Here is a 25,668-nt window from a genome sequence, read left to right on the forward strand (position 1 = left end):
ATGAAATGTTCACTGTCAATGTCTGGTATGTTAATATACTTTAATCAAGCTGGTCACGAAACAGCTTTATCAAAATATAATTCATATACTTATTTTAGTTTAAACCTGAATATTACAGTGCATTATATAAAAGATAAATGTGAATAAGGAACCAAATTATTTCTTATGATATCAGAAATAATATACTTAAAAAGGTGTAAACCTTATTTTCAATCAAAGGCACTATCTGGAGAGTTAACAAGCTGCATCACGTTCAGAGCTGAGAAAAAGTTCTTCTCCTTCCCAAATAACTGGCCGATTAGTTGAAACTTGACATCTCAGCAAACACTGGGTACCTGGTATCTAGCCAAAAACAAAAGAACAAAAAAAGACGGTGGGCATAGAAATTGTGTAAAGTTACATCTTTGACTTCTTTTCCCAGGAAGAAAAAAAAAGTTTTTTTCTTTTTTTCTTTTTTTAAAGAGGGTCTTGCCATGTTGCTCAGATCGGAGTGCAGTGGTTATTCATTCACAGGTGTGATAATTACACACTATAGCCCCAAACTCCTGTACTCTCATGATCCTCCTGCCTCAGCCTCTTGAGTAGCTGGGACTACAGGAGTGTGCCAATTTTTAAAAAGGCAGTTGAAGTGTTTTCTTGATCTAAAAGTGTGTTTCATTAATTCAATGCAATTTCCATTTTATTCATATAACTTGTATCCTTTACCCCAGCTTGTCAATCCAGGATGGCAATGACACCAGGAAGGTAATTATCCCAAGGGAGCAAGCTTTCTTATTATGAGTCATTTCATTCACTTTCCCCCCCTGAATATTACTCAGCTCTAAGTGTTTAACTTAATAACATTTAAATAACACAAAATGTCAGGGATTAAATAAAATTTATCAAGAAAACACTGTTCATGCCTCAAAGTCTTGAACAACATACTTACATTAATTTGAATGAAATGAAGTCAAACCAGGGCATAATATCCTATTGTATCCTAAAGGCCTGGAAGATTTTAAGCTCTTCAAAGGTGTATTTGAATCAGGTCTTCAATGAAAAGAGTGTTATTTCTAGTTTTTTGTTGTCCAAATTACAAGAGTTTCAACAGATTAAGCTTTCCTTACCATGATTCCTTTAACACCTAATTCCTAATCAGAAATGGTACATAGTTTAGAATTACATGATTCTAGAAAATTCCTTATTTTAAAGTCAAGTTATAACCTTTACTCAATAAAGCATACCCTAAAGGTCCGTGATGAATGCTTTAAAGAAGAGTGATAGGATTCTGGAATTTTTTCCTTTCTCCTTCTCCAAAGACACAGATATCTTTCTATAATTTTCTATGGAATAAAAGACTTCATCATATAAAATGCCTGGCACGTTTTCCCTTTTGAATAGTTCTCAGTATAAGATCCATCACAAAGTTTTACGTTTCCAAATCATAAGCTTAAAAGCAAAAGCAAACAGTCTGACCTACCAATGAGTCAAACTGAAGAAGTAAACCTGCATTTCAGAGTATCTGTATCAAAGGTTAGCAAACTTTTTCTGTAAAGGATCAGATAGTAAATATTTTAGGCTACCTGGGCCATATGGTGTCCCTTGCAATGACTCAACTCTGCTACTGTAGCACCAAGCAGCCATACACAATATGTAAACAGGTGAGCATGGGTGTGCCCCAGTAAAACTTTACTTATGGACACTGCAATTCAAATTTCATATAATTTTCATGTGACACAAAATACTAGCTTTTGGAATTTCCCCCCCAACTATTTAAAAAAGTAAAAACCGGCAGCTGACTGGAATAGCTTGTAGGCTGCAGTTTGCTAACCCCTGGTCTAGATCATTCAGATTTCTTGACGTGAGGGTCAAGGCAATAATGTGGCCACATATCATCTCACTTCGCTTTGGCATTGATATCCTTTCAGACTGACAGAACTACGAAAGACAATCACCAAAGCACGAGACAATCCTGCAAGTAAGTATCTACACTCCTAAGTTGTGTAGAGCTTATATGTATTGATACTCATATATCTATCTGTATATATATTCAGGAAACATTTAAATCAAATCTATTTAAATTACTTTGTCAAAAAAGCAGGGAATTGCCGGGCATGGTGGCTCATGCCTGTAATTGCAGCACTTTGGGAGGCCAAGGTGGGTGGATCACCTGAGGTCAGAAGTTTGAGACCAGCCTGTCCAACATAGTGAAACTCCATCTCTACTAAAAATACAAAAATCAGCTAGCTGTGGTGGTGTGCACCAGTAGTCTCGGCTACTTGGGAGGCTGAAGCAGGAGAATCGCTTGAACTTGGGAGGCGGAGGTTGCAGTAAGCCAAGACTGTGCCACTGCACTCCAGCCTGGGCAACAGAGTGAGATTTCGTCTCAAAACAAAACAAAACAAAAACAAAAACAAAACAGGGTATTGAGAAATTCTTCAGCTGAACCTTTTCAAAAACTTTGGTGTCAGGGAAATCAAGGTTAAAATCTTGGCCCTTGCTAGGCACAGTAACTCACACCTGTAATCCCCACACTTTGGGAGACTGAGGCAAGAGGACTGCTTGAGGCCAGAAGTTCAAGACCAGCCTGGACAACACAGTGAGGCCCCTAAAAAAAAATCTTGGCTCTGCTACTTACTAGCTTGTAACCACAGGTAATTAATTAACCACCAGGATTTAGCCTGGTGTTAAGGACAGACACGGGGGCATGTTTACAATTTCATTTCTCAGGCAAGCAAACTGCTACAAAAACTTTGCTGGAAAGCCTAGTGCACAATGTACCTGAAGTCTTAACTCCTAGTTTCTGACAGAAAACTACATTTGTCTCTTCTACTCTATTTCATAAGGTTTTTTTTCGGCATGCAACATACTGTGCAAAACTGTGCCTCCATACATACTGAATTCTACTTTTCTCTTCCAAGGCTGCTTTTTTCTATAGGTTAACAAAGTGTTTTTTTCCACAGGCTAACAAAAATGAGAGTAGAACGTATCCAGTCAACATTTTCATGTCGTCTTTCCGTAGTACAAGTGTAATTTGGGTGCTTTCTCTAATTTATCAATGACAGGCATCCTGTTTTCTAGGAAACAATATCTAAATGATAAAGAAAAAACTGGTAGGAAAGGATTCTTATGGCTTTATCTATAGAACAAAAACTAGATAATCTGAAGATCATGTTCATAGATTATTTGTAGATATAACTGCTATGTTTCTTGGACCTTAGCCCATTGCTTAAATTACATTAAAATATTAGCACTAATATGTGCTATAACTTCAATCATGAAAAATTTAGTTACATACACATGAAGTACAAGATTTCACCAATAGTGTTTTTGAACAGGCATCAGTTATGAATCTGCTAGTGCTGAATGCTAAGCAAAATACTAAAGCTCTTAAAATATTAGTGTTTTATTTTTCAATTTTCTTTTAACCTATGATTTATAGAAGTCCTGTTAGATGCCAAAAGAGTCATTTTGCAACATATATGTTCTTCCTATAAAATGATATTCAATGTTAGGTGGTACAGGTTTATAAATACGTACAAATAAACATTATGTCTGTAGTTAAGCTACTACTCTGGTAACCAACACATGGAAGCATCATATGCACATAAAAGTTAAACATTAAAACCAAACTTAAAACTCTCAAAACAGATAACCACAAATTTGTGTTTATGAAATTATACAGAATAAAGGCTTTGTGTGTGGTTGTGTTCAGTGGCCCACCAGTAATTTCCATGGAAGAAAGAAACAAAAACAAAAGCAAAACCTCCCAGACACGAAAAAGGTAGGCTGGGTGTGGTGGCTCACCTGTAATCCCAGTACTTTGGGAGGCTGAGGTGGGTGGGTCACATGAAGTCAGGAGTTCGAGACCAGCCCGGCCAACATGGCAAAACCCTGTCTCTGTTAAAAATACAAAAAATTAGCTGGGCATGGTGGTGTGCACCTGTACTCCCAGCTACTCAGGAGGCTGAGGCAGGAGAATTGCTTCAGCCTGGGAGGTGGAGGTTACAGTGGGCTGAGATCACACCACAGCACTTCAGCTGGGGTGACAGAGTGAATCTCTATTTTAGAACAACAACAACAACAGAAAACAAAACACAAGGTAGAACAGATGTATGTCTTGGTCAAATGTCTATAGACAGCCACCTTGAGAACAAATTGATAAACATAAATATACAATTTGCTCACTGAGCATAAAATATTGCACAAGAGCAGTTTTGTCTGAAGAAAATTCAATTTTCCATAGTTTTGAACTTCAAAATGGTTCCCACATATATAGTTGCATTTTCTAAACAAGAAACATTAATATTCAGTAATACTGTTAGAATGTTGTTTTACACATTAACCATATACCAGTCTACTTTATGGCAATAGTAAATCAGTGGTAAAGATTTGGCAAAGATAAAAAGGCAGATAAGACTGTAAAATATAATATATATATATATATACACACACACACATATATATATATATATATATATATATATATATATATATCTGTACATATGAAACAGTTCCAAATCCCTAATCACATGATAACTGATCCCTTAAAGAAATCCATAGTCTAGGTCACAGTGATGGTCAGACAGTGGTTGAATACGACTCTTTTCTTCTCGGGGGGTGCTCCTTTTGAACCACTCGATTGCTCTCTCTGGTTTCCAGCACACTGTCGTCTGTTTCGCTCGCACTACCATCTGCCACTGCAGGGTCCAAAGACATCGAGTCAGATTTTCCGTGCAAAGGAAAACCAACACCAGTTTCCCGTAAGGGATTATCTATAAAATCTTCATCAGAGGAATGGAATGATTCATCATCTCCTATTAAATGGTTGACAATGTGGATTCCATCAAAAGGAGGTTGGCCTGAGAAACCCCTCTGGCCTTTTAGGCACCTGAGCTGTTAAAACAAAATCCAAGTTAATAGAGTCAAATGAGGGAAACATACACGCCAAAAAGCAATTCCATGTTTAAGAAAGAAGTTGCCTTATTATTTTTCTATTTACAGGTATAATAGTAGTTGCTAATTTTTGAGTGTCTTCTATGTGTTATGTAATGGTCTTATAACTTACATTTATTTATTTTTATTGCATTTTAGGTTTTGGGGTACATGTGAAGAACATGCAAGATTGTTGCATAGGTACACACATGGCAGTGTGATTTGCTGCCTTCCTCCCCATCACCTATATCTGGCATTTCTCCCCATGCTATCTCTCCCCAACTCCCCACCCCTGACTGTCCCTCCCCTATTTCCCCCCAACAGACCCCACTGTGTAGTGCTCCCCTCCCTGTGTCCATGTGTTCTCATTGTTCAACACCCGCCTATGAGTGAGAACATGCGGTGTTTGATTTTCTGCTCTTGTGTCAGTTTGCTGAGAATGATGGTTTCCAGGTTCATCCATGTCCCTACAAGGGACACAAACTCAGCGTTTTTGATGGCTGCATAATATTCCATGGTGTATATGTGCCACATTTTCCCTGTCCAGTCTATCATCGATGGGCATTTGGGTTGTTTCCAGGTCTTTGCTATTGTAAACAGTGCTGCAATCAACATTCGTGTGCATGTGTCCTTATAATAGAACGATTTATAATCCTTTGGATATCTACCCAGTAATGGGATTGCTGGGTCAAATGGAATTTCTATTTCTAGGTCCTTGAGGAATCGCCACACTGTCTTCCACAATGAAGTGTAAATTAGTTTAACTAATTTACACTCCCACCAATAGTATAAAAGTGTTCCTATTTCTCCACATCCTCTCCAGCTTTGCTCTTGTTGCCCAGGCTGGAGTGCAATGGCGTGATCTCCGCTCACTGCAACCTTGGCCTCCTGGGTTCAAGCGATTCTCTTACCTCAGTGTCCCAAGTAGCTGGGATTACAGGCGTGTGCCTCCATGCCCAGCTAATTTTTTGTATTTTTAGTAGAGACAGGGTTTCACCGTGTTGGCCAGGATGGTCTCGATCTCCTGACCTCGTGATCCGCCTGCCTTGGCTTCCCAAAGTGCTGGGATTACAGGCGTGAGCCACCACGCCCGGCCACTTTTATTTTTTTGAGACAGGGTCTCACTTTGTTACCCAGGCTGGAGTGCAGTGGCGTGATTTGGGCTCACTGCAACTTCCACCTCCTGGACTCAAGCAATTCTTCCACCTCAGCCTCCTGAGTAGCTGGGACTACAGGCATGTGCCACCATGCCTAGCTAATTTTTTTGTATTTTTTTTGGACGTGGTGTTTCACCATGTTGGCCAGGCTGTTCTCAAACTCCTGGGCTCAAGCAATCTGCCTGGCTCAGTCTCTCAAAGTGCTGGGATTATGTGTGAGCCACCACACCTTGCCTATAACTTATTTTAATTGAATCATAACAACAGTCCTATGTGGTAGATTTTAGTATTTATTTTTCTCGTTATACAGATCAGGGAATGGAGACTCAGGAAAAGTAACTTGCTAAGGGCATAGAGCTAGTAGCAGAGTTTAGATTCAACCTGAATCTTCATTATACTAGAAATAATATAATGGACTCCATGTACCTATCACCTAATTTCTACAAGTAACACCCATCACAGACAATGTTGTTACATTATACCCCTCTTGTTCCTGGATAATTTTGAGGTAAACCCCAGACATCCTATCAGTTTATCTGTCAATATTTTGCTGTGATTTCTAGAAGAGATGAACTTAAAAACCATACTATCACACACACTATCTTGAGAGCATGTCTCCATAGTTCTGCAAATGATGAGAATGATTTACAACTCATTAAAACTTTGCTAAGAGTCTCCATCCTGTTATACTAGCCCAAAGGCCACCATATCAATATCACTCACAGTGGGGCAGAAATGCTGCTTCCCACTCATGAGGTTTCCTTCTACCTGGAGGGAGTGCCAGTCCTGTATAACATTTCTGCCTTCTCTCCTCGACTTCCCCTGGGAAGAAGGGGCTTCTCTTACCGGGGAGGATGAGAGAGGAATGGTATGCATAGCTCAACTCTTTTCATCTTTTAGAATCAGGCTCTGGTCCTCAATCCCTGGAGTTATAGTGCAAGACCCTCATATGGGGAGGCTTAAGGAGGTCAAAAGCTACTTGTTACTGGGTGGGCAAGTCTGACTAATTCTAGAGTTTAGTATTGAAAAAATTGTTTCCACATTTAAATCTAAACCACATTTTCCAAAACCAGTTTTATCAGAATTAAAACTGATTTATTTTCATCATCTGCAACTTCTTTGCCCCAGTTTCCTCAAACTCCCAAACCTAAAACCATGACAGTATCACGTCTACTCACATACAATGAACTCAACAGCCCTGCCCTCAAGAGTTTATGTTTTTTCGTTTGAGATGGAGTTTCACTCTTGTTGCCCAGGCTGAAGTGCAATGGTGCGATCTGGGCTCACCGCAACCTCTGCCACCTGGGTTCAAGTGATTCTCCTGCCTCAGTCTCCTGAGTAGCTGGGATTACAGGGATGTGCCATCATGCCCAGCTAACTTTGTGTTTTTAGTAGAGACAGGGTTTCTCCTTGTTGGTCAGGCTGGTCTTGAACTCCTGACCTCAGGTGACCAGCCCGCCTCAGCCTCCCAAAGTGCTGGGATTACAGGCATACACCACTGCACCCGGCCAATGTTTTAAATATAAAGTTTGATTTTTGACATTCTGTCACTTCATTTCTCTCATACACCATGAATTTTCTCCTACAACAAAGTCAAAGAGTAAAAACCAAAAACCAAAAACAAGAATTAGCTACCAAATTATCTACCCTATTAAAAATCTTGCTAAAATATGTTCCACATCTCCTATCCTCATCCTTGTTTCTCAGGGACAAACTCCTAGTCACAAACTTTCAATTCTTTAGATAAAGGCAATGTGAAATATTCAGGAAATATTACATACACTTTCAAAAGTAACGGATCTGAGAATAAAGACATTACAGCCTCGCCATAATACCTCCCACCTTTCCTGAAAGACTTCCAGGAAGGAGTGAAGAAACCTCAGCACTTCTCTGCTTCTATATGATAACAAGAATCAACAGGAATGCCGGGACTCAGTACAATGATGTCTGGCCCAAGCAGATCTCCAAGTATAAAGGAATTTCTGCGCCCTAGACCAAGTGGACAAATTTATGGTGAGGTACAACGTAATTTAAATAATACCCTTCTCCTTGGCAGAACAGAGGGATCTACACTTGGAGCTGAATCTTTAGGAAAAGGGCACAGCACACCACAAAGGCCTCCTCAAGATTATGATGCCCACTGCATTGTTACAACTGCCACGTTCTGATGCAACATCCTATCGCCATATTGCAACACAAAATTTATAGCTCCAAGTGTTAAATTAAGTCAGTTAATCTCTTCCTTTCTCTTTTCCCCCCAGACCTTTTTGAAGAAATCATATGGAACATGTGTCTTCCTTCTTCCTGGCTGTTATAAAGGAGGAGTATGGCAGAAGAACCACAACTTCCCAATTGTTTGGAAAGTTGCAGCTTTCCTTTGCTCTAACAAAATGTATTGCAATTAAAACACTGCAGCCTCATCATCAGATGTAACTATAGAAAATTATAGGTTGAAGGGTAATTTCCTGAACATCAAAGGAATCTCATTGAGAGCTGTTAATATGGAAAGCAAAGGTAAAGGAATTTATTGGTGGAGAGAAAAAATAGTGAAGGTAAGCAATTATAAGCTATCCCTGAGTTATATGTCCCTTAGACTTAGGTGTGTGCACACTGGTTCTGATGAGGGAGGAGTCCTGTACTGGGCCTGGAAGTGGGCATTTGGGGAAGGAATTTCAGGGTACTGAGTACCCAGAGTATGTTCTAGGAGGGGCTGCATGAATTTCAGGTAGGTATGTCTTCTGAAAGTCCTCATTCTGTGGAAAGGGCTTTGGCTAGAAGAAAGCTGTAGCTAGGCCCTCTAAAGTATAGTCCTGGTTGTCTGATCTAAATGGTATATTGCTTATTTTTGCTACCAGACTTTCACGGGCAACCACAAAAGCAGACAACATATATCTGTCTATATATCTAGGCAACCACAAAAAGCAGACAATCAACCTTCCCAACTCCCACTTTCCTCCAAAGAAAAAAAAAAAAAAGAAATCCTTCATGGGTATTATCAGTAGCAAACTGAAATTAGCATATTTCAAAATGTAATACACTAGTCATCTGCATAAGAACTGAGGCTCTCTGTCAAAAATGCAGAATCCCTGTTGAGATCCAAGGATTCAAAATCCTGAAAGTGAAATCACAGAATATACATTTTTTCACATGTATCTCAAGAAATTTTGAAATATAGTTGGCCCTCTATATCAGTGGAATCCGAATCCATGGATTCAAACAATTGTGGGTCCAAAATAATTAGGAGGAAAAAAAAAGGACAGTTTGTACTGAACATGTACCAACTCTTGTCATCACCTCCTTAACGATACAGTATAACAACTTGTGTACATTGCATTAGGTGCTACAAGTAATCTAGAGATGACTCAAAATATATGGGAGGATGTCTGTAGGTTATATGCAAATATTATATGATTTTATATAAGGAACTTGAGCATCCATAGATTCTGGTATCCACAGAGATCCTGAAACCAATCTCCAATAGATACCAAGGGATGACTGTGTTCTAAACTCTGAGAATCACCATGGTAGACCCTCTGGTTCAAATAAAATGGGGCTGAGACAGAAATAAGTTGATTTAGCTGAAATGGAATTCTTACTTAGGACAAAAGTCCTTCTGAAGTATGAACATTCAACTAGTGTCTGGTATATAGAAATGGACACCATCTTTCCAGTAGTACAACCAAGCTGTTCTGGGCCAATTCTACCACCTGGTGGTGGACAGAAGGAAAACTGTTTAAATGAACTTCTGCAATTTCTCTTCATATGGAGGTAAGGTCTAAAGACCTATATGTTCAAAAAGCCTAAGTAACTCTGATGCAGATCTCAGAATAGGGACCACTACTCTAGGCTTCTGCTTGTATTTTGGTTTTGTCTGAAATCTCTTTGGGCTGATCAGGGAATCACAAATCTGATAAAAACTACCCACTTGAAAATTACACATACATAATTTATCATAATTTTTTTTTTTTTTTTTTGAGACAGGGTTTGGCACTGTTGCCCAGGCTGGAGTGCAGTGGTGCAAACTCAGTTCACTGCAACCTCTGCCTCATGGGCTTGATCCATCCTCCTGTTTCAGCCTCCGAGGTAGCTAGGACTACAGGTGCATGCCTCCATACCTGGCAAACTTTTGTATTTTTTGTAGAGATGGGGTTTTGCCACTGTTGCACAGCTGGTCTTGAATTCCTGAGCTCAAGCCATCTGCCTCCCTTGGCCTCCCAAAGTGCTGAGATTACAGGTGTGAACCACCACGCCTGGCCAAGCATATGCTTTTGAGGCCCATTGTCTTTCCTAATTTTTGAATACATCCTACCTGAGTATCTTCGAATATTGAGCAACAACAAAAATTCTGTGAAATGCCAGTAAAAAAAAGTATTATATTTCCAGGTAAAATGAGACATGGGTTTTTAAAAGTCACTGAATGTGTATGGAAGTATTTTTGAGATTCACTAAGGAAACAGGCACCAGCACTCTCTGTAATTTTTAGTAAAAGACTCCTATCTGAGGGAATCTTGGGATTCCCCTACAAAGTCTCTCAGCTTGATCACCCTACAATGAAGGTCACCAAGTCCTACCCAGGGATTCAGAACACCTGTCAGTCTTTAGTTTCCTGTCTTAAAGTTTGAGCAGAGTCACATATTACTGAAGATATAAGGACAGTATCTAAGAGAAGCCAGAAAAAAAGGCAACTAGGAGAGGAGAGTCTATTTGGGAGGAAGAAAACTTTTAACAATCATTTACGGCCTCTGCAGAAACTGCGCCTATGTAAAAAAAAAAAAATGCTAAAAAAAAAAAAAAAAAAAAAAAAAAGAGAGAGATCTTAGACATAAATTTCTCTTACTTGAAAGTCATGAACTTTGAGAATGAAAAGGCCTATGAAGTGTCCAGGACAGTGGATAAAAGTTGACCTATACTGTGACACATGCATGTCTCTAGACTCCACTGTTTTTGCCCATTATAAAATTGCTTTTTATATGTTAGACCATTAGCCTAACACTTTCCTGTTTAGTATATTTCCGTATCCTCTTCATATGGACCCATACGAGAAATTTCTTTCAAAGTTTAGAAACAGAAAAAGAATAACTGGTTTGGCTGTGTCTTACTAGACACCATGAATCTTCAACATATTATGCTCCTTACTTTGCTTTGGCTACCAAGTATGTGACTCACTTTGATACTGTATGCATTTTTGGGTGCTAATATTAACTCTCATCTTGCCAGATTTTGCCTTAGCAATGATTCTCTTAACTGTTAGACTGAACCATATATTACCACATTTTTTTTCCCATTTATTTATTTTATTGCATTTTAGGTTTTGGGGTACATGTGAAGAACATGCAAAACTGTTGCATAGGTACACACGTGGCAGTGTGATTTGCTGCCTTCCTCCCCATCACCTACATCTGTATATTGCCACTTTTTAAGTGAATGTCGAATGTCGAGTATCAGTAATTTAATTCTGTTTAACCTAATATTTGATTATTTTTGTGTCAGATGTATTCATGCCAACTGCCTGAAAATCGATGGGGAACAAGGTAGGGTATAAATATAAAGATAAACATTTGTCATTGATAATGAGTCTCAGTTTCAATTATTATTTGGTTGTATTCTATGAATAAGGTCAGTAATAAAACAATCAAATATGGCTCCACATTTACTGGTAGCTTGACCATTTAGACAATAATAGAAAGACTAGCCAGAACCAAATCCCTAATCCAATAACAAAATAAAAACAAAAAACCTGTTGCTTTCATTTTAAGTCTTTTGTTTTCTAGTATGACGCTGATAGTTACTTTAAAATATTAGCATTTTTACAAACCATTTTTAAATAATGTTTATAGCATTTAAAATAAATCAATGGGCATATTTTCATAAATACATTCATAAGTATTGTACTTATTAACACATATGATTGAATATACATATGTAAACTTTTTTCTAAATCAGATGATTTGACACTAAGGCTAAATATTTAAAATAAGCACTGTTTGGAAAAATATGGAATAATTAGTTGCCGTAGATATATTCTATCTTTTCTGTTAGTCCCTTGATGGTAGGGATTATTTCTTAATCATTTCTGTATCCTAGAACTTGGTATTCTTAGTTGATAAGAGTAGGCATATAAATGTCGAGGAATTACACTGAAAAGATGGTAAGACTCTTGAAAAAGCCCTAGGTACTAATTATTTATCCCATCCTTTTAAACGCTCAATGAGAACATTAATAAGTAGACAGATGGGAGTACTAGCCATACAAGACCCAAATAATATATCAGTTCTTACCTGATGTGGACTGTTTCATCATGTTATGCATTAAGAGACAAAGTATAAAAAGTAAAAACATGGAGAATTTAAATATTTAAGACATTTGACACACATGGCACAAGTTTAATAGTTAACGAAATCTTTTTTTAATAACCTCTAAATCTACTTTAGGTTAACGAAATCTCAACTTTTTGCATTATCAATAAAGAGATCAGATTTTAGAATCTCTCTGTGTATATTAAACAATGCTGCTCCCCCAAAAAACATTTAGCAATGAGAAAAGGAAAGCCGTAAGTTACTATGCAATTTACAAAGAATAAAGCATAAAAATGCAGTATAGTTAATAAGAAAACAGGAAACTGTCATGTTCATAGACTGATGAAAGGTTTTGACAGGAAACAGTAGAGTTTCTTACTGTAAGATAGTAAAAAATTCAAACACTAAAAAAACATTATTTTAAAAAGATTACAGCTATTCCATACAAAAATTATCATTAAAATTCTACAGCAGGGAGAACCTGTAGATATATATATATTCTGAAGACCAGAAAGACTTCATAATCATTAAGGATATGTAAGTATTTTTAAATTTTTCATTAGTCTACTTTATTGGCTAAACCACTAAACGTTAAGACAGAAATTTCTTTTGTGAAACAGAGAAGTGTCATGGTTTTACAGTTTTGTAGTCTTTAAACACAGGTTCTTTATAAGTGATACAGAAATCTGTGCCGAAAAAATATGATCACCTGGGCAAATGTCTGTGTGCCTAGAGGAGACAATGTGCTGTGTGTCTGCTTTCTTTCAGCACATCATAGGACACTGGTAACTTGAAAAAGTTATGGTTGATTTTTTTTTTTAACATTTGATTTTAAAGAGACATAACAAGTTGTCCTTCAATTTTAACATTTTGGGTAATGGAATTAATAATACAATCTTATATTTATATAATGCTTTACAGTTAAAAGTCCTTTCATGCATATTATTTCACATTAAAAAATTTTTCCCCTGTGTGTGATTGGAGGTTATACTCTGCAGACAACTACCACTTTCTGAGATTCAAAAGAATAAGAGGAAGGGCTGCATTGGGTATTTTGAAAGACAATCAATCCACAACAAAGTGGAAAAAAGTCATCCACACACCAAAAAAAACCCCTAACCAAGTGAACTTTGATCACTACTAGACAGGGTTTAAACCACTGAAGTGAATCATGTGATACCAAGTGAACTGCAAAACAGTTGCAGTAAGTTTCCAAGACTGAGTCATATCAGATTATAAAAGCTATTTGTACATTTGAGTGTGTATAATCAATCTTTGTAAAACAAAGAGCTATAGCTTTTTGAGCTAAATGTAACATTTCTGTAAGTGATATATATATATATATATATAAAATTTTAAATAACTATGTATTTTACTTTTCATGGAAAGACCTAATAATTACATAGTTTGTATTTCTAAGTTCTAGGGGCTTTACTTTTTTTTTTTTTCCTCCTCATCCTCAGAGTTTGGTCAGTAATTTTGTTGGATTCCTTACAGAATAGCTTTAATAGTTTTTTCAGTTTTCAAAATCTAAAATAAATGTAACGGGAGATGATATGCAAAATTTATTCTTAATTATCATCTTCCTTAAACACTGAATTGTAAACCTGACAAACATTAAGCTAGCAATAACCACACAAACAAAATGATTTCCAGAGAATCAGAACAGGAAATCAGTAAGAGTGATCAACTGGAGGTCATGATTTCTTAATTACTTTATTACACAGATAAGAGCCAAAATTCCAATCTACAGTACTTAAAAAAAAATTAAAAAGTTCAAGAATTTTATTGAAGTAATATTAGGTACACAAGGCTGAACATATTTTTGGCTTTAAGCTAAGTAAATCATAAAAAATATAAAACATTTAGAATGGAAAACATTGTAGAGTTCATGTAATATGCATAAAATCCGGTAGTTGAAGCTGACATTTTTAGATGGAAAAAATGTACCCACATTAATAAGTAAAAAAAGTAGAAAGGAAAGGAAAGTTTGGAATTGAAGAAACTTACAACTGCACACTTTTTATCTGAGAAGAAGAGAGAGGGAGTCATTTACAGAGAATTCTTATTCTACAGTGCACACTTAGATGTATTCAGTACTGTGGGCAAACAAAATGAAACTGCCACTGAATGTCTTCTTCCTGGCAGCTGACACTTCTTGATGAAATTGAAACCATTAACATTATCTAGAAGGTATTCTAAGGTCAACGGTGATGAGACTAGGAATATGTGAGGTTCTATGTAAATTTATGACCAATTACAGGAAATAAATCACTTCACACTTTTCACTCTGAACTTTTAAAGCTACATCGAAGTGTCATGTAGATTTCATTTAACCTTTAGCAAAATGAAGCATTTAAAAATTCAAACCTTTAGCATACACCTCAGGAAAATGAAGTACTTCTTTTCTATTTGGATTGAATTCTGTTAAGAGGAAATTATTGTTCTTTAAAGCTGTATCATAAATTTTATTGGTGCATCAATCAATTAGCCAAATATGCACTAAGCACTTAGATGACAAGTGTTGTGATGCTGGAAAGGCAAAGACAAATGACAAGGCTCCTGCCCTCGGTTAAAAATCTGAAGGGCAAGACAAAAAAAACAAACACACACACACACACACACACACACACACACACAGCCAATTCCAAAGTGGCCAATTCCAAAGTGCTAAGAAAACCCCCAGGAGAAGCAATACACTGGTTAGAAGGGATAATTCGTAGGGAAGGACTAAGATCATGTTTGATTTGGATAGGAAAGGATGAGCAGAGGTATAGGGAGGAGAAATCCGGCACAGGTGGCATGGGGAAAAGCATAAGGCCAGAGAATGTATTATGTGTTAAGAAACTGCAAGTGGTTTGGTGTGGCTGGATATAGGTCTCAAAATGAGAGGTGAGAGATGAAACTTGAAAGAAAGCTGGGGCTAAACTATGAAGAATCTTATGCCATGTTAAATAATTACAATTTTACCATGAAGGCTATGGGTGAGTCACTAAAGCAGGGGAGTAGTGTCATTAGATTTTATCTAATCATTTATAATACCACACTGTGACTTTATAATGTGTAAGTGTTTTGTGGTATACTGGAATAATAAGAACACTTATTTAGCCCTTACTATATCCCAGGCTGTATTCCAACATTAATTTCGAGCATTAATTTACTTAATTCCCCCAATATCTCTCACAATATAATTGAGGGACGGAGGAAAACTTTTTTTAGATGTTAAATAACTCAAGAAATCTGATAAAAATCTTGAACCCATTCCCCAAAAGATCCACTTATGTTTATACATAAAATATTTGTAAACACTTTAATGGACCTCATCCATGGGCCCCAGGTAAGGAAGCTGTCCAGAAGAGAAAGACTATGAATTTTAAAAATGGCTTTGAAATATAATTTGCATTCCATACAATTTACCCATTTAGAGTGTACAATTTGATGGCTTTTAGTATATGCATAGAGTTGTACAACCATCACCACAACCAATTCTAGAGTATTTTCATCATGCCATAAATAAACTGCACACCTCTCAGCTGTCACCCTCTAATCACCCTCTCTTCCCCTCCAACCCCAAGGAACCACTAATCTACTTTCTTTCTCTACAAATATATCTATTCTGGACATATAAATGAAATCATACAATATGTGGCCTTCTGTGACTGATTTTTGAAAATTTATCATCCATGTTGTGGCATGTGTCAGTACTTGATTCCTTTTATTGCCTAATAATTGATCATATGGACATACCACATTTTATTTATCCAGTGATCAGATGATTGACATTTGGGTTGTTTCTACTCTCTAAATATTATTAATAATGCTGCTATGAACATTTATGCACATGTTTTAATGTGGACATGTTTTCATGTTACTTGGGTATACACCCAGGAGTTGAACTGCTAGGTCATGTAGTAACTCTATGTTTAACCATTTAAGGACCTTGTTTTCAAGGTGACTGTACTATTTTACCATTTTACATTCCTATCAGCTGTGTATGAGGGTTCCAATTTTTCTACATCTTTGGAACATTTTTTGTTGTCTGTTTTATTATAGCCATCCTAGTAAGTGTGAAGTGGAATCTCATTGTCATTTTCGTTTGCATTCCTTGATCACTGATGTTGTGGGGCATATTTTCTTGTGTCTACTGGCCATCTGGTATATCATATTTGGAAAACAGTCTATTCAGATCCTTTATCCGTCTTATAATTGGGTTATTTACCTTTTTACAATTGAATGGAAAGAGTTCTTTGTATATTCTAGATACAAGTCCCTTATCAGGTAAATTATTTTTTTCTCCCATTCTCTAGCCTGTCCTTTTACTTTCTTGATGGTGATCTTTGAAGCACGAAAGTGTTAAATTTGATGATGTTCAACTTATCTATTTTCTTCTCTGTTGCTTGTGCCTTTAGTGTGATATCTAAGAATTTTTCCGTAAGTCTCATTTCCTTTCCTTATAAAAACAGAAGGTTGGCCAGGCAGGTGGCTCATACCTGTAATCCCAGCACTTTGGGAGGCTGAGGCAGGTGGATCACCTGAGGTTGGGAGTTTGAGACCAGTCTGGCCAACACGGTGAAACCCCATCTTTACTAAAAATACAAAAATTAGCTGGGCATGGTGGCAGGCACCTGAAATCCTAGCTACTTGGGAGGCTGAGGCAGGAGAATTGATTGACTCTGGGAGGCAGAGGTTGCAGTGAGCTGACATGGTGCCACTGCACTCCAGCCTAAGTGACAGAGTCAGACTCTGTCTCAAAAAAAAACAAAAATAAAAAACAAACAAACAAGAAAACCAGAAACTTTATCTATAAAGTCAACTACTCTCACTTTTACTGTTCCATAGAAGAAAGTCTGAAAATCATTCTAGTCATATACAAGTGTTTCAGTTTAAAAAATATAGTGAAGAAAGACATTTAAAAATCAGAAATCATATATCTGATTAGGAACATGTATTTAGAATACGTAAAGAACTCTTGCAACTCAATTAGAAAAAGACAATACAATTTAAAAACAGGTGAAGGATCTAAATAAGACATTTCTCTGAAGAAGCTATAAACGGCCAACAAGCATATGAAAACATGTTCAATATTAGTTACCAGAGCAATGTACATAAAAACCATAATGAGCTGGCTACTTCATCAAAAAGATAAATAATAAATGTTAACAAGAATGTGTATAAATCAGAACACTCATACACAGCTGGTGGGAATGTAAAATGGTATAGCTACTTTGGAAAGCGGTAGGGTAGTTCCTCAATAGTTAAACATACAGTTACCATATGACCCAGCAAGTCCATTACTAAGCATATACTCAAATAAAAACATATGGTTATATGGAAATTTGTAAATGAATGCTCAAAATAGTATTATTTATGATTGCCAAAAAGTGGGAATAAAGCAAATATCAATTGATGAGTGGATAAATGCAAATATCAGAATAAAGCGAGTCACATGAATTTTGTTTCCCAGTGCATATAAAAGTTATCTTTATATTTTACTTAGTCTGTTAAGTGCGCAATAGTATAAGTTTAAAAACAATGTACCTTAATTAAAAATAGTTTATTGCTAAAAATTGCAAATAATCACCTGAGCTGTCAGCAAGTAATAATCTTTTTGCTGGTGGAGAGCCTTGCTTTGATGCTGGTGGCAGTAGACTGGCCAGTTACTGAAGGTTGGGTGCCTGTGGCAATTTCTTAAAGTTTGCCGTGTTTATTGACTTTGCCTTTTACGAAGTATTTCTCTGTAGCACTAGATGCTGTTTGGTAGCATTTTAATCACAGTATAACTTCTTTCAAAACTGGAGTAAATGCTCTCAAACCCTGCCACTGCTTTATCAACTAAGTTTATGAATATTCTAAATCTTTTGTTGCCATCTCAACAATGTTCACAATATCTTTACCAGGAGAAGAATTTAGCTCAAGAAACCGCTTTTTTTTTTTTCTCATCCTTAAGAAGCAACTCCTCATCCATTCAAGTTTGATAATGAGATTGCAGCAATGCAGACACATCTTCAGGCTCTACATCACTAATTCTAGTTTTCTTGCTTTTTTCACTACATCTACAGTGACTTCCTCCACTGAAGTCTTCAATCCCTCAAAGGTTTGGAATCAACTTCTTCCAAACTCCTGTAAATGTTGATCTTTTGACTCCCTTCCATGAATCACAAATGTTCTTAATGGCATCTAGAATTGTGAACCCTTTTCAGAGGATTTCAATTTACTTTGCCCAAATCCATTAGAGGAATCGCTATATATGGCACTATATGTCTTTTGGACAACCTGCTGCAGCTTCTACATCAGCACTTGCTGCTTCACCTTGTACTTTTCTGTGATGGAGCCTTATGAAATGATGTCTTAAATAATAAGACTTGAACGTTGAAATGACTCCTTGATCCATGGGCTGCAGAATGAATGTTTCGTTAGCAGGCATGAAAACAACATTAACCGCCTTGTATACCTACATCAGAGCTCTTGGGTGACTAGTTGCATTGTTTGTGAGCAGTAATATTTTGCAAAAAAATCATTTTTTCTGAGCATTAGGTTTCAACAGTGGGCTGTTGGCAAAATATTCCATTTACCATGCTGTAATCAGATGTGCTGTCATCCAGGCTTTGTTTTTCCATTTACAGAGCACAGGCAAAGTAGATTTAGCATAATTCTTAAGAACCCAAGGATATTCAGAATGGTAAATGTGTACTTGGCTTCAACTTAAAGTCAACAGCTGCATTAGACCCTAACAAGAGAACCATCTGAAGCTTTGAAGCAAGGCACTGACTTCTCTGTTGCTATCAAAGCCCTAGATAGCATCTTCCTCCAATATAAGGCTGTTTCATCTACATTAAAAATCTGTGTTGTTTAGAGTGACCTCCTTCAACAATGATCTTAGCTAGATCTTCTGGCTAACTTGCTGTAGTTTCTACATCAGTACGTGCTACTTCACCTTGCGCTTTCATGTGACGGGTATGGTTTCTTTCCTTAAACTTCATGAACCAACCTCTGTTAGCTTCCCATTTTTCTTCTGCAGCTTCCTCACTTCTCTCAGCCTTCACAGAATTGATGAGCGTTATGACCTTGCACTGGACTAGGCTTTGGCTTAAGTGAATGCTGTGACTGGCTTGATCTTCTATCCAGACCACTCAAACTTTCTCCATATTAGCAATGAGGCCGTTTTGCTTTCTTACCATTTGTGTGTTCACTGGAGTGGTAACTTTAATTTCCTTCAAGAACTCTTCCTTTGCAATCACAACTTGGCTACCTGGTGCAAGAGACCTAGCTTTCAGCCTATCTCAGCTTTCGACACGCCTGCCTCACAGCTTAATCATTTCTGGCTTTTGATTATATGAGTGCAATTTGTGGCACCCAAAAATGATTACAATAGCAACATCAAAGATCACTGATCACAGATCACCAGAAGGCATAATAGTGAAAAAGCTTAAAAAATTGTGAGAATTACCAAAATGTGACACAGAGACATGAAGTGAGCACATGCTGTTGGTAAAATGGCATTGAAAGACTCGCTCAATGCAGGGTTGTGACAAACCTTCAATTTGTAAAAATCACAGTATCTGTGAGGCATAATAAAGCAGAGCCCAATAAAGCCAGGTATGCCTGTATAACCGTATGGTAGAACATTATTAGGTGACAAAAATGAATAAAGCACTGACACACGCTACAACATGAATAAGCTTTGAAAACATTATATTAAGTGAAAAAGCCAGTCCAGAAAACCACAAGTTCTATAATTCCATTTATATTAAATGTCCAGAACTGGGAAAACTGTAGAGGCAGAAAGTAGATTACTGGTTCCCTAGGGGTTGGGGAAATAAGGCTTGGGGAGAAATAGGGAGTAACTAGCTAAATAAGCACAGGATTTATTTTTGGAGAGATGAAAATGTTCTAGAACTGATTGTGATGATAGCTGCATAACTGTGAATATACTAACAACCACTGAATTGTAAACTTACATGGGTGAATTGTATCACATGTAAATAACGTCTCAGCAAAGCTGTTATTTATAATATATAAGTAGACAGCCATTTTGTATGTTTCTTATAGAGATGATACCAGATTGAAAATAAGTAATTTTCTAATTAGAAAATGTAGATATAATTTTTACTATATTTTTAAAATATTCATCAACAACATAAATCTTTTACATTCAGTTGTTTCCTCAACAGAAAATACATGGTGGTTATTTGCAATAAAAAGTTTAATGCTTTAGACTGAAATATTAATAAGTAGAAGATGAGTGCATTTGTAATATTCACTTTTTTCAGAAACTATAACTTCTGATGGAAAAATAATTTTTAAAATATGTGATATACACATATAGCCATATACCCACACTATTCTGCCACTTAACCCAAAATAAGCTTGCAAATAAAGTCAGTATCCCTCTCTTCCTCCTCCTGAGGTGCTCACAGTCTGCTCAGTCAAGATTGGGCACTTGCAAACCACATGACCTCATGAATGCTATCTTATCTTATCACAGGTTCCTCAGACTGACCACAATAACTTAAATCAGACAGGCAGCAAAATAGCATGAAGTCTTTGACACGTACTATTGGCATGACATTTCTAGCTGTCCAGCTTGTGGGGAGTGAAAATCTGATTATCTCATGTCCACCTGCATCTGTGAGATATTGTTCATAAAAAGCACATGATTTACTGTACTACAGACTCCCAACCACAATTTAAATTTTTGTTTTTGTAAATCTGAGAGAGCTACCTATTCATCTTTTATGAATTCCTCTTTGACAGTAAATTAGTGGAGCACACTTTCAATTTGAAAAACTGTCAATACTATGTTTTTTATTTTTTTTAAATAACATTAATTAATTTTTTTAAAAAAGAGACAGGTTCTTGCTTTGTTGCCCATGCTGGTCTTGAACTCCTGGCCTCAAGTGATCCTCCTGCCTTGGCCTCCCAAAGTGCTGAGATTACAGGTCATTGTGCCTAGCCTGTTTCTTTTAAAAACTAGTATTTTATTGAACCAAATTCCTTCTCATAGAAAAGAAGAAAAACAAACCCTAGTATTTCAAAATCAAATTACTTGGTGTAAAAGAAAATAAGGTTTTTAAAATTAATGCTATATTTCAAAATCATGGTATAGTCAAAGAAATAAGACTTATTTTTAAGAATATAGAGAATTAAAAAACAAGTGTGATATATTGGGTAGCTTAGTGGATAACAGCAAAACAATATGTAAATTAGGCTGAAAATATTCAGATTGGCTCTGAAACACACCTCAAATGGAGCAAGACCTCAGAAGTAACATAATTCCAAATAATTTTTAAAAACACAAAGAAAGTAGATTATATTGTATGGATTTCCTCGTTTGATTTAAAAAGCTTTACTTTCATGGGGAGGAAGGCAGCACATCACACTGCCATGTGTGTACCTATGCAACAATCTTCCATGTTCTTCATATGTACCCCAAAACCTAAAATGCAATAAAAAAAAATTGAAGAAAAAAAAAAGCTTTACTTTCAGCCATTAGATCAATCTCTATGAATGTTATTTTCAGTACCACTCTCTAAAAACAAACTGAGCAGTGGAAGTCTCTCTCACTTTGGCCTCAGGAGTGCCCCTTTCTACTGATCTTCCTCCTACTTTTCATACTAATCCTTCTTGGTCTCCTTTATGAATTCTTTACTTGCCTCCAAGGCTCTGCATTTATGCCTCTCTGCTTGAAATATTCTTCTATTCTCCTTTTCCTGGCAACCTTCTACTCCTTCTAATACACAGTTTAGGCAGCCACATGATCAGAGGTTTTCTGACATGTTTCTAGGCCATGGTGCCATGTGTTTCTACCACAGTACCGCCCACACTAACTGCCTTTCCTTATCAGTCTGAACTCAACAACTGGAACTACGACTTTTATACACCTAGCACAGCACTGGGATGGAAGGGGCTTTAAGTACCATCTAGCATAAATGCTTTGTGATCAAGAAACTGAGGCATGGCCTATGTTGCGCTGGCTGATCTTGAACTCCTGACCAATCCACCTGCCTCAGCCTCCCAAAGTGCTGGGATTACAAGCATGAGCCACTGTGCCCGGCAACTGAATGACTTTCTATTCCTCCCATTCTCCGTTTTATGGATGTGCTTAGAAGTACTGACATGATAATGGAAGAAAAAGTGGGAGTTAGATGAAAAGCAGGAATAATCAGCTTTTGAATGAATGGAAAAAAATTTTAAAATGAACACTCAAGCTTTGAAACCTGAGTAAGTTCACAGGATTTTAAAACTGTAGCTCATTTTAGCATCCCATATCAAGATGAATGACACATTTGAGCACATCCTATCACTTGAATGATGAATGTGCTTAATACTACAGTCATGCTAAAAGTTTACATGTAATTGAAATGGTTTTTGATTTTTTTTCTTTTTTTGAGATAAAGTCTCGCTCTGTTGCCAGGCTGGCGTGTAGTGGTGTGATCTCAGCTCACTGCAACCTCTGCCTCCTGTTCAAGAGATTCTCCTGCCTCAGCTTCATGAGTAGCTGGGACTACAGGCACACACCACCATGTCCAACTAATTTCTGTATTTTCAGTAGAGACAGGGTTTCACCATGTTGGCCAGGATAGTCTTGATCTCTCGACCTTGTGATCCTCCCGCCTTGGCCTCCCAAAGTGCTGGGATTACAGGCATGAGCCACTACAACTGGCCAGTTTTAGATGTTTATATTTCATTTTCCTCATGTCTGGGATCTAAGAATATGTTACTGGTATGGTCTCTTCATGGGAATGCTAAAAGAAAGAGAAGTCTCTTCCACTCTTAACGAATTAAATCTGCTTAAGAATTGCTGTAAAAAACTATAAAACCTGTCACTACAGGCTTGATAGTTAGCTCCATTTCCTTAAAAAAATTCTTATCACCATCTGCCTTTATTTCTCATACACCCAAGTAGTACCTTGACTTCCAGTTTCCATTGCAGTGATTTCTCATGACTTATATTTCCATTCTAATTGTCAAAGCGTAATTGTTGGGACCATCTCTTAAGAAATTTACTGATCAGTATTAATAAACAGTTTTTCAGCTACATTTGAAATCTAGCTCTACTCATGTAATGTAAAGTACTATTAAAAAACTTGCCATCTAATGCCAGGAAACACAGATGTGTTCAAGGACTAATGGGGTTGTAGAAAAAAAAAAAAAGACACTGGAGCCAGCTTCAAAGAGTTCCCATTGGCCAAAATTGGGACAATCTGAACACCAAGAGAACTGACTGAATTCATGAGTTCAGAATACTGTTCCAGGACTTTCAAAAGACCCTAAGAAATACAAGGCTGAATAAGATAATCTTTGCCGTCAAGAAATTCACAATTCAGCTTGACTCTGAGCATCAAAGAGGATATAACAACCACTAATTAGAATAAATGAAATTAAGTGCTGTGTTATCTTCCATTTCTGAACTATTAAGTACTCCCTATCAGTATCAACCATATAGTCTTTATCAAATTAACTTTTCCACTTTTCTCCACTAAACTAAAAGTTCTTTGGGCACAGGGCTGCTCTTCTCATTGTGTCTACAACAATGTTAGAAAAAATCCCATTTAATGCAGCTTAACATCCAAGACTGACTTTACAATTCCACCTGGTTCTGTTTCTTGACCAGTGTGATATATCCTTTGAAGATATTTATTTGGTCCTCTAATTCTGAGCACCAGATTCAAATCCCTTGTTTTATGTTGATTCTGTATTCTCTCAGTTGGCTGCTCATTCGGATTTCATCCTAGAAATCTCTTAAGTCTTCTGGAAGCATATCCTACCTTAGTTAATATTCCTAAGAGGCTTCCTTACTTGGTTTCTCACATTTTAAAGTTCTAATATTTTTCCTCACCTGATTTTTAACTGAGATTTTTTTCTTTTCTAGGTGGTTTCCTTATCTAGCACCTTATCCCTCTCCTACTAGATCTCTGTGTTCATGTTTTCATTAATCAACTTCAGTTTCTTAATGAAATTACTATCATTAGAGGCACATGTTTTCATTAACAAGTTAAAAACATTTTTTTTATCTATGGCAGCAATTAGATACACAGATGCAATATAACGGGTAGAACGCCAATTACATTTTATGAATACACTATAAAACCGAAAAGTGGTCTAAAAGTCTTGAATAAAGTAAAGTATCCTGTGTGGGATTATTCATTTATTTATTTTGAGACAGTGTTTCACTCTGTCACCCAGGCTGGAATGCAGTGGTACAGTCTCAGCTCACTGCAACCTCTGCCTTCCAGGCTCAAGTGATCTTCCCATCTCAGCCTCCAAAGAAATATAAGATGGTATAGTAAGTCCTCACTTAATGTTTTCCATAGGTTTTTGGAAACTGTCATTGTAAGTGAGATGGTATATAAAGAAACCATTTTTTCCCCCTCATCATTATTTTTAAAATGACTTTATTCACAGACATGTTATATGTCCTTCACTTGAAAGTCTCAGTTTCCAAGAACCTACTGATAGTGTTAAGTAAGGACTTACTATACTGTCATTTGATTGTTAAAGTTCCTTATTTCAAAAATTCCAGTTTAATAACAAAATGAGTATACATACTAAAAACCATATTAAGAATGTCTAAGACATTAAAAATACTTTTTGAAAGATACTTAATTAAATCCATAGCTCAGGTTTATATAAACAGATATTAGAATTTTAAAAACTCAAGGAATATTCACATAATTTTTTTCTTATGTTTTTATTTTTTTAGAGTTAGGGTCTCACTGTCACCCACGCTGGACTGCAGTGGCATGATCTTAGCTCACCGCAACCTCAAGCTCCTCGGTTCAGAGCAATCCTCCTGCTTCAGTCTCCCAAGCAACTAAAACTACAAGGCCCACACTATCATTCCTGTCTATATAAACGTTTTCAAATTCAAACTTCAGTAAGGGATTTATTTAGATTTCTTTTTATTTACTCAAATTACTAATCACCCACTTAGCTGGTAGAGATAATAAAAAAGATTCCTGTGACATAATTTAAGTTAAAAAAAATTACCTTCCCAACAAAAAAGACAGGATGATGAAGACCTCTGGGTAGTAGAAACCAATACAATGATTACTCCTAGAAAGTAAGTTGGTTTTATCTACCTGAGTTTTATTTTCTTTACAGCATACTAAAATAGTTCTTTTCTTTTTTTTTTTTTTGGCCAGCTTTGCCTTGAAATAGCTTACATTTCTCTGTGGCTCAGGCTAGAGTACGCTAGTGAGATCTTGGCTCACTGCAACTTCTGCCTGTTAGGTTTAAGCCATTCCTGTGCCTCAGCTTCCCGAGGAGCTGGGATTACGTGCCACTATGTCCCGCTAATT

The 25,668-nt window shown here is 36.8% G+C and overlaps 1 protein-coding gene across 13 annotated transcripts in view; it reads right to left on the bottom strand.

Moving 5' to 3' along the window:
- Window positions 1-4,478: 4,478 nt before the first annotated feature.
- The window catches only part of EVI5 (ecotropic viral integration site 5), a 241,745-nt gene continuing 220,555 nt past the window's right edge, over window positions 4,479-25,668 (bottom strand). For 8 of the 13 annotated variants that reach the window (XM_037744143.1, XM_017544163.2, XM_037744144.1 and 5 more), the window contains one exon: window positions 4,479-4,875. In XM_037744143.1, coding sequence (XP_037600071.1) covers window positions 4,561-4,875 — 315 coding nt within the window. In that variant the 3' untranslated portion in view covers window positions 4,479-4,560. Of the gene's footprint in view, window positions 4,876-12,349; window positions 12,360-25,668 lie in introns of all 13 variants that reach the window. The other 5 variants (XM_037744140.1, XM_037744142.1, XM_037744141.1 and 2 more) reach the window with 3 other exon arrangements.

Source organism: Cebus imitator, unplaced genomic scaffold (assembly GCF_001604975.1).
Source record: "Cebus imitator isolate Cc_AM_T3 unplaced genomic scaffold, Cebus_imitator-1.0 Scaffold166, whole genome shotgun sequence".
NCBI lineage: Eukaryota > Metazoa > Chordata > Mammalia > Primates > Cebidae > Cebus > Cebus imitator.